General features: G+C 58.4%; 1 protein-coding gene across 4 annotated transcripts in view; it reads left to right on the plus strand.

Annotated features, from left to right (window-relative positions):
• The window catches only part of GRIK5 (glutamate ionotropic receptor kainate type subunit 5), a 53,309-nt gene extending 43,935 nt beyond the window's left edge, over positions 1-9,374 (plus strand). For 3 of the 4 annotated variants that reach the window (XM_081806988.1, XM_081806986.1, XM_081806987.1), the window contains 5 exons: positions 1,217-1,382; positions 2,659-2,884; positions 4,722-4,850; positions 4,946-5,067; positions 8,372-9,374. In XM_081806988.1, coding sequence (XP_081663114.1) covers positions 1,217-1,382; positions 2,659-2,884; positions 4,722-4,850; positions 4,946-5,067; positions 8,372-8,800 — 1,072 coding nt within the window. In that variant the 3' untranslated portion in view covers positions 8,801-9,374. Of the gene's footprint in view, positions 1-1,216; positions 1,383-2,658; positions 2,885-4,721; positions 4,851-4,945; positions 5,068-8,371 lie in introns of those variants that run through there. The other variant, XM_081806989.1, reaches the window with a different exon arrangement.
• The last annotated feature ends 272 nt before the right edge of the window (positions 9,375-9,646 follow it).

Here is a 9,646-nt window from a genome sequence, read left to right on the forward strand (position 1 = left end):
ATATGGCCCTTCTTTTCACTACATCTGTGTCTTTGGGGTAAATACCCAGTAGTGCAATTGCTGGGTCATAGGGTAGCTCTATTTTAAAATTTTTGAGGAACCTCCACACTGTTTTCCAAAGTGGCTGTACCAACTTGCTGAATGTATTATTTTAAAGAGTCTCGGACTTTCTCTGGCAGGCAGTTAAGTTTCTTGTGGATAATTTTGATCCTTTCCAGGACTGTTTTCCAGCTCTTTGAGGGCAGGTCTGGAGTGGCCTTTATTCTAGGGCTGACTTAACTCTAATGTGTTGTCCTTTGGGGTCTTTGCTGAATGTCTCACATATTCAGTGAGATCTCACTCTGGCTGGAGAGAGCTCAGAAGATTCCCGGCCCTATGTGAACCCTGGGAATTTTTGTCTTTGTTTTTTTTTTTTTAAGATTTTATTTATTTATTTGACAGAGAGAGAGAGCACAAGCAGGCTCCCCACTAAGCAGGGAGCCCGATGCGGGACTTGATCCCAGGACCCTGGTATCATGACCTGAACTGAAGATAGATGCTTAGCTGACTAAGCCACCCAGGTGCCCCAAGTTGTTGTCTTGGAAAGCAGTTCTTCTCTGGTCTCTTGGAGTTTCACCCTGTGCATACCCAGATCTATATTCAGCCAAAGATTCAAGGGGACTCTGTGCAGATTTCTGGAACCCTCTCTCTCTGTGCAGCTCCCTCTTCTTGGATTCTCTGTTCCACAGATTCTAGCCATGTGGGCCTCTCTGATCTCCACCTCTGCAACTCAGTGAGATGGCCAGACTGGGTTTCCCTTCCTTGGCACCGCAGTCTATAAATTACATTCAGCCAGACAGCCTGGGCAATGATACGTCTCACTTCATCGCTTTTTTTTTTTTTTCCCCCTCAGGGATTACAGCCCTGTGATGCCTATTGTCCTGTGTCTTTAAATAGTTTTCTATATTCTGTCCAGTTTTTTAGTTGTTCACGGTGGGAGGGTATTTTCAGGATACCTTATTCTCTGCTTTCTGGAAGTGGAAGTCTCTGGAAGCAATATCAAACCCAGAGAGTCTGGCCCCAGCATCTCTGCTTCCAGCCTTCTCACAAGTCAGCAGTCGCTGAGCCTCCTAGATGCCAAGGTCATTGAGAGGGGCACCACCAACAGGGTGCACGGCCACAGTGGGAGGGTGGCAGGCGTGGCTCCCAACCATGGCTCACTCTTTCTACCCATCAGGTGGGCCTTCACCTTGATCATCATCTCCTCCTACACGGCCAACCTGGCTGCCTTCCTCACTGTACAGCGCATGGAGGTGCCCGTGGAGTCAGCCGACGACCTGGCCGACCAGACCAACATTGAGTACGGGACCATCCATGCTGGCTCCACCATGACCTTCTTTCAGGTGGGGCCTTTGACCTTGCCTGGGCTTGGTACCCCCACCACGTGTAGCCGCCCAGGGTGGGGCTGGGCAGGGCCTCCTGGCTAAGAGGGATTGATGGTGGCAACAGGGAGGCTGGGGAGCAGAAGACACTCACCGGGAGTGTTGCTGTCTGGCTGGGGAAAGTGGACTCTCACCCAGGGAATAGAAGGGAACAGATGTAGGATCTGGTGTCGTATCAGTGTTAGACAGGCCAAATAGGAGTCATGGAAGCTGCTGGAAGTGTCAGTCAGACCTGGGAGAATGGGCAAGCAGAGAGGAGGGCAAGGCCCTTCAAGGTGAAAGGAGCCTGTCCCTGTGTATTAGGGGGCAGTGGGAAGGAATCAAAAGGAAAACAAGCCTGGCAAGGAGGTTTGGGTGACTGCATGACAGCAGAGGTCCCGAATGCCAGGATAGGACTGAGACTAGAACCTGTAAGTGGGGAGGTAGAAATGGTCACTGAGCTGGGGTGACCCATGTAGAGCTGGAAGTTCCCTCTGGGGCAGGTGGGGGTAGACTAATGGTCTGAGGGAGGCTGGGGCTGGGAGGGGGCCACTGGCTGAAGCACAAAGGAGAGGAGGAGTGAATTCCCAGGCCTCCCAGGTGGGTCACGGGGCTCGTTCGCAGCTGGGAGACCAGAGAAGTAGGTTTGGGAGATTGCTGAGCTCTGGGGAGGGGCCTATGGGGCACGTAGGGAGAGCAGTGTCTGGACCTCAGATCAAAGAAGGAGGGTAGGGGATGTCAGGAGCAGTGGCAGGGGGTGGTCATCCCGAGCCTGGCCTCCACATGCCTCCCCCTCAAGGCTTGTAGAGGCATTCCCCAGAAGGTTCCTGCAGGGCTTGAAGGAAGTAAACTGTCCTATTTGACATGGACGCAGGTCTCCCTGACTCAGACTTGGCCCTGGGTAAATTTGGGGTTGAGCTTCTGCGTATAAGGCCTGGGAATGCTGGGAAGACAGGGCTGGGTGTCAGGCCAAGCCAGGCCCACGGGTGGAAGAGAGGACGGGCTGGAGAATAGATCGCCGTAGCCCCTTCTTCCCAAGCCTTTGGTCCTCAGGGTCCTCGCTGGGCTGGTGGGCATGTTGATGCCTTGGACCTGGCCTTGAGCAGTCTGTCTGTCTCGTCCCTCTCTGCGTTTGGCTTTCTGTCTCCCTCTGGTCTCCTCACTCGTTCTCCGGTTGAGAGAAACTTCCTGGAGGGCAGGGGATAGGGCTGAGGAGAAAGACCCTCACCTGACTTCCCCTTGTGCCCCCTCTGGCCAGAATTCGCGGTACCAGACATACCAGCGTATGTGGAACTACATGCAGTCAAAGCAACCCAGTGTGTTTGTCAAGAGCACGGAAGAAGGCATAGCCCGTGTTCTCAACTCGCGCTACGCCTTCCTGCTCGAGTCCACCATGAACGAGTACCACCGGCGGCTCAACTGCAACCTCACCCAGATCGGGGGCCTCCTCGACACCAAGGGCTACGGCATTGGCATGCCACTGGGTATGGAGCGGTGGGGCCGGGGGGTGCGGAGGGGGCAGCCAGAACCAGGCCACATGGGCCGGCCGGGGACCGGGCCAGGTCCTGCCTGTGGCAGGCTGGGTATGTCTTGCGTGTCATGCGCGGCCTCCTGGCTGCATGACCCCATCCTGAACCTCCACACTCGACCTGCAAACACGGGTCTAGCGGCAGTCAGTTCCGGCCCTGCGTGGCCGCCGGGAGAACCCAGGGAGACTGGGTACAACCCAGTACTTATGGGCCGTGACACTTGCCACCTTCCCCTTTGGCCTGAGGACTCCTTGAGGGTGAAGACCTGGTTTGATGTGCCTCAACTTCTCTGCATGGCACCCACAGCCTGGCTCAGCGCAGTGCTGAGAATATGGATGATGGACGGAGGCCGGGAGGTCTGAGGGAGGAATGGATGGATCTGCCAGGGAGACTTGGACATGCTTTTCCGGGCCCAGTGCTGGAAACCCACCAATTTTATCACCAAATCTTGACATCGTGGCTTATAAATCCATCTCTCTGCTGCTGACTGCTGTGTTAGTTATCTGTTACTGTGTAACAAATTACCTCAAATCTTAGCAGTTTTGCGCTTATCTCAGTGCTGGGCCAGGGAAGTAGTGTAACCCCTTTGGGGGGCAGGCTCTGGAGTCACACTGACCTGGATTCACATCCCAGCTCCCTCCCTGACTCTGTGCATGACCTTAGGCAAGAATGCCACCTGCCTCATCCAGAGGATGGGGGTGGTAACACCTGGTAATAGCCAGGATCAGGAGGGACTTGAATTAATGTCTGTAAACCAAGGATCTGGCACATAGTGGGTGCCTGATAAATACTAACGCCTCCACTCGCCCATGTCCCTGGTTCCTGGCCCCTGGCAGGTGCTTAAGAAGTGTCATAGCAAATGAAGAAATGAGGCTGGAATAGGACATGTGTGGGGTGTTTGGGACCTAAGGGTGGTTTAAGGCGAGGATCCAAGGGTAGGGAGGAGAGAGGGGTCTGGGGTTGAGGCCATGCAGAGGAGATTCATTCACTGAGCAGACTGTCGGATGCCCCGCTGCGTGCCAGGCACAGTGCTGCATGCTGGGATCCCACAGCAGGGAGCCGCCGAGCCCCCAGCCTGCTGCCTTCCACGAGGGGCACAGACAGTAGGTAGACAATAAACACGCAGGGCTTTATAAAGTGATGCCAGGTAGTCACAACTGCTCCAAAGTAAATTCAGGGGACGAGACTGATGGGGGGGGTGCTTGGTGCCATTTTAAGGGAAGTTGATCAGAGGAGACGCCTTGAGGTACCATGTGAGTAGAGCCCTGAGTGACATGAGGGAAGGAACATTCCAGGCAGAAGTTCTAAGGTGGGATTGTGTCTGGAGGACTCGAGGAACAGCCCGGAGGCTGGTGTGGTCAGAGCTGCGAGCAGCTGGGGCAGCAGGAGCCCCAGGTGGTGGGGCGAGTGAACACAGGATCTCTAGGTTGAGGGAAGGACCGGGTTCTCTCTGCATCGGGAAGCCACTGGAGAATTTTGAGCACGAGAGAGACGAGATCTAGAACTCTGTTTCTGAAGTTGTCCCTCTGGCTGCTGTGTTAAGAAGAGCCTGGGTGGGGGGTGAGGAGAGCTGCAGGGAGGGGACTGTGACAAATGTGACATAGTGGGGGCTTGGCCCAGGCGGTCACAGGGGAGGTCAAGGCAAGCAGTGGTCAGACTCGAAGGTGGACAGAGGACCCGGGGGTGTGGTGGAGGCAGGAGGAAGCGCCGTGCTGAGGGCACGGTGGGAGTTTGGGTGGGCAGCACTCCAGGACCCCAATGGCCAGTCCACCCCCTTGTGTGTCTGGTCCAGGCTCCCCATTCCGGGATGAGATCACCTTGGCCATCCTGCAGCTTCAGGAGAACAACCGGCTGGAGATCCTGAAGCGCAAGTGGTGGGAGGGGGGCCGGTGCCCCAAGGAAGAGGATCATCGCGCTAAAGGTCAGCTGCCCTGCACACCGCACCATTCCCGAAGCCCCCTGCAGCCCCCGTGTCCACACAGCCCCGAACCCGTGGCTTTCCCCCTGCACCCCCAGGTTTGGGCATGGAGAACATTGGTGGCATTTTTGTCGTGCTCATCTGTGGCCTCATCATTGCTGTCTTCGTGGCGGTCATGGAATTCATATGGTCCACACGGAGGTCGGCAGAGTCCGAAGAGGTGAGGGGGTTGGCGAAGGGGGTGGGGGAGAAGTGGGGTGCCCGTGGCAGAGGGACATGGAGATTGTGGCCTCGGTAGCCTTCCTGGAGGAATGTCAGAGGCAGCGAGGAGCTGGGAGCGGGGAGGGGACAGGACCTGAGAGACCCCCCGGGGTGGAACCAGAGGGGGTTCAAGAAGAGGTGGGTGCAAACAGAAGGGAGAGGGGAGCCAAGTGTGAGGAAGGCCAGAGGAGGGAAAGCAACAGGGACAGAGGTGAGGATGAAGGGGAAAGGAGGAGAGAGGATGGGGGAGGGGCAGGGGGTGAAGCAAGGAGAAATGAGAGGTGGGTCGGGCTGGAAGACGACAGGCTGGTCTCAGCTGCTGCCCAGTGACACTCCTCCATTCCCAGCCCCACTCTGGCCCTGTGTGCTCCACCTCCCCTCCCCCCCCCGCCCCCCGCCCCTCCCCCTCCTCACCTGGGCTGATAACCTTGCTTCCACCTAGAGGAGTCTGAGGAGAGCATGCAGACCCCTCCACAACCCGGTCAGTTACTCCCAGCTGAGGCGCCCTCCCCGTGCCTCCATCTCCTCTCCTGCCCTCCCAAGGACATCCCTCCGCGGTTCTCTGCACCCTCCCCCCATCGGCAGTTTCCTCTTCTCTATTGGATCAGGGCTGTCCGCATACAAACGTGCTGTCATCTCCCCCATCTTCCAGAATTTTCTCTTGACCCTGTTTCTCCTCCCAGACACCACCCCACTTCTCCCCTAAACTTACAACCTGGAAAGAGTATGTCTCCCTGCTGCTTCAGTTCCCCCTCTGCATTCACTCTTGAACACACGCCCATCCAGCTGTCGTCCCCACCCCCGCACTGAAGCCACTCTTCCCCAGAGACCCACGGCCCAGACTGCCCGGGTTTCAGGCCTCACCATATGTGAGGTGGCAGTAGGCTTCAGCACAGCTGATCACTGTTCTCAAAACCCTCTCTTCAGGGCTCACGCCTCACTTTTCTCCTTCCTCTGCGGCCAGTCCTTTGTCAAGGGGCTCTCGGGCTCCTTCCTGGACTCTTCTCTGGCTTTCTCCAGCCCCTTGGTGATCCCATCCAGCCAAATGAGGCCGCCGATATGCTGTATATGACCTGTATTATTTATTACATGTAACACCCTAAAATTTTAGCAGCTTCAAGCAGCACACTTACATCAGTTTACAGTTTCTATGGGTAAGAAATCTGGGAACAGCTTAGCTGGGTGGTTCTGGCTGCCAGGGTCTCTAGGGAGGTCACGGTTATGCCATTGGCCGAAGGCTTGCCTGGGGCCAGAGGGTCTGCTTCCAAGGTGGCGTGCCGCCTCCAGATGCACTTGCAGGATTCTGATTTATGGTGACTAAGTGATGACACGGAGAGGCCAGTGCTATTGAAAGGAGATTTGTATCACTTACGCTTCCCAGGAGGGGTCATGCCACACGGCACCGGGCTGCAGGGGAAGCACCGGAAGCATCGGGAGCTGGAGCTGGGGGAAAGCCTGGGCCTTGGACCTCACTGGGGTTTCTGCATGAAAGGCAGGGCTGGCAGGGAAAGCAGCTCCGAATTGGCCAGTGTGGATAATGTTGATGGGCTCTGGACTAGAGGGGTGGTCTCTAGTGGTGTGGACCTGGTCCTGGGTGATTTAGGGCAGCTGGGTGTGAGAGTTAGGTTAAGTGGGGGGTGGGGGGCAGGTATTGGGATTGGCTGGTTTGCATATGAAAGGTGGGCTCCCAGCCCTTTGCTCTCCCTAAGAATTATCTAGCTCTGGGAGGGCCAGTCTCTCCCTGGCCAGCAAGATTCTTAAGATGTCAGAACATCCTGAGGTAGAGTAAAGAACAGGAGGAACACACACTCCCCTGGCAGTTGACAGGAGGCCTCCGGCTCTCACACGGGGACCTTCTCCATAGGGCTGCTTGGGTGTCCTCACACCGTGGCAGCTGACTTCCCCCAGAGCGAGTGACCCAAGGGCAAACCCAGCAGAGGCCAAAACATCAGCTGACTAGTTAGCTGACTAGCTATATTCTGAGGGTCACACAGCAGCCCTGATACAAAGGCAGAGGGGACTACAGGGGGGCGGGAACACTGGATGGCAGGACCCTGGAGGCCGCCTGCCTTAACCCCGCCAGGCACCGCCCCCACAGGGACCTCTCCCCAGACCCAGGCTTTGTACACTCAGCCCTATACTCCACACCTCCCCGTGGATGTCTGACAGATAACCCACGGAACATCACGTGGCCAATGCAGAACTCCTGCCCACGCACCAGACACCGCCATCATTCCACTTGCTCAGGCCAAGGTGGGATTACCCTTCACTCTCCCCTTGCTCTCAGCCAGTCCTGTTGGCTCCACCTTCGAAACATACCCAGAATCCAGCCCCTTCTCACCTGCTTGGCCACTGCCACTAGGCTTGCCCTTGGCCTCCCTAGTCTGTTCTCAACACAGTGGAAGTACTGCAGTCCTCAAAGCTCCCCAGTGCCCCCCACCTGACTGGGAATAAAAGCCCAAGCCTTACAGCAGTCTTGGGGCCCCATTGCTCCTCTGACCTCCTCTTCTCCCTCTCCCTCTGTCCCCCTGCATCCCCCATTCCAGCCCCCCTGCCCTGCTGGTGGTTCCCCCCGCCCCCCCCCCAGCACCTCTGTCCGGCTCAGGCATCTGCCTGCTCTCCTCCCAGGCTCCAGGGCTCACCTAGCACTGCCTTTCAGTCTCACTGAAGCTCTTCTTTGCCATGAGTGTTCCCTGACGTCTCTACTCTAGATGCAGCATCACCCCACCTCTCTTCCCGATTTTATTTTTCGCCAAAGCACTCATCACCAGCTAACCTGCTACCTACATTTACAGCTTTGTTATTTATTTATTTTTGTCTCTGCATGCTGGAAATCAACTTCCATGAGGGCAGAGACTTCCGTCTGTTTTGTTCTCTGCATACAGCAGGTGCTCAGTAAATGTCTTGCAATCATGGTAGCATGAATGAGAGGCAGAAGGTGGAAGTCAAGCAGGAGGTAGTCAGACTGGGGAGTGACAAGAAAGGGAAAGAGAGGAGTCCAGATAGGTGAGGGCGGACTCGGGGAGAACCCCCGGAGGACGGAAGCGGAGAGACGGAGGAGTGGAGAGGCGAGGCAGAGAGGTGACACAGGCAGAGCCCGGGAAGAGCAGAGGCTGAGAGAGGAACGGAGAGGAGGAGTGGAGCTGGGGGAGGCCGGGAGGGGAGAGAAGACGCAGAAGCCGGGCGAGGGGGCGGCGGCGAGGAGGGCATTCTCCTCGCGGGTCGGCTGGTGACCACCGCGCCCCGCCCTGCGCCGCCCACAGGTGTCGGTGTGCCAGGAGATGCTGCAGGAGCTGCGGCACGCGGTGTCTTGTCGCAAGACGTCGCGTTCCCGCCGGCGCCGGCGCCCGGGCGGCCCGAGTCGGGCCCTGCTGTCGCTGCGCGCTGTCCGCGAGATGCGCCTCAGCAACGGCAAGCTCTACTCGGCCGGCGCGGGCGGGGATTCGGGCGGCGCTCACGGGGGCCCCCAGCGCCTCCTGGACGACCCGGGGCCGCCCGGCGGGGCCCGGCCCTCCGTCCCCACACCCTGCACCCACGTGCGCGTCTGCCAGGAGTGCCGGCGCATCCAGGCGCTGCGGGCGTCCGGGGCCGGCGCGCCCCCGCGTGGCCTGGGCGCCCCCGCGGAAGCCACCAGTCCGCCCCGGCCGCGGCCCGGCCCCGCGGGCCCCCGCGAGCTGGCCGAGCACGAGTGACCACGGGCGGAGCCGGGCTGGCGGCCGGACTGATCGCAGGGACGGGGTCCGCCCCAGGCCCGGGCCGCCCCCGCTTCCCCAGTGGACAAGGGACGGGACTTGTGCCCCTGGTGCGCCGGACGCCACAATTTTGCCTTCGGCTCACGATGAAGTCCGAGGCCCGGCTCCGGAGCCTGCCTGCGCCCCCTAGTGGACTCATCAGAGGGTGCCGCGGACCCTGCACTCCGCCCCCCGACTGCGGACATGAGCGCAGGAACCGAGGACTTCAGGGTGCCGGGGACTGCGGGTGCCGTTCCAGAAGCGGAAAGCAGTCCGCGAGGAGAGCCCATCCTGGGACTGCTCAGGCTCCCCAAGACTTGACACAGCCCTCCCCACTTCTGGAGGAGGGGAGGGCTTCTGGGCAGATGGGTGTCCCCTGGCGCCCCTCAACTCTTCTCTTTCTCTCTTTTTTTTGGGGAGAAACCTCGGAATTTCTATGAGACCCCCCCAGGGAGGAGGTCAGTTGGGCCCCCATCCCTCCCCCCTGCCACACCCCAGTCCCTGTTGGAATAAAAAAAAGAACAAAACCCCAAAACTGGGGATAGCTGGGTCTCATTTCCTGGGGGTGTGAGGGCATTAAAGGCTTGGGCTCCCCAGAGAGTCTGCTGAGAACCACACACGGGATGGTCACTCCTGGACTCTCTCCACCCTTGGGCCCTGCCCTCAGGCAGCAGGTCAGCCCAGGCCCTGGCAGCTGGCCCCTCTCACTGACCTTCTCTCAGGACAGAGGGAGGCTGTGACAGAGACCCTGAGACAGATGGAGAAAGATGCAGGGATCTGGAGAGGCGGAGACACCAGGGAACAGAG

The sequence above is a fragment of the Leptonychotes weddellii genome, chromosome 16 (assembly GCF_054177405.1).
Source record: "Leptonychotes weddellii isolate Sample4059 chromosome 16, ASM5417740v2, whole genome shotgun sequence".
Taxonomy (NCBI): Eukaryota; Metazoa; Chordata; class Mammalia; order Carnivora; family Phocidae; genus Leptonychotes; species Leptonychotes weddellii.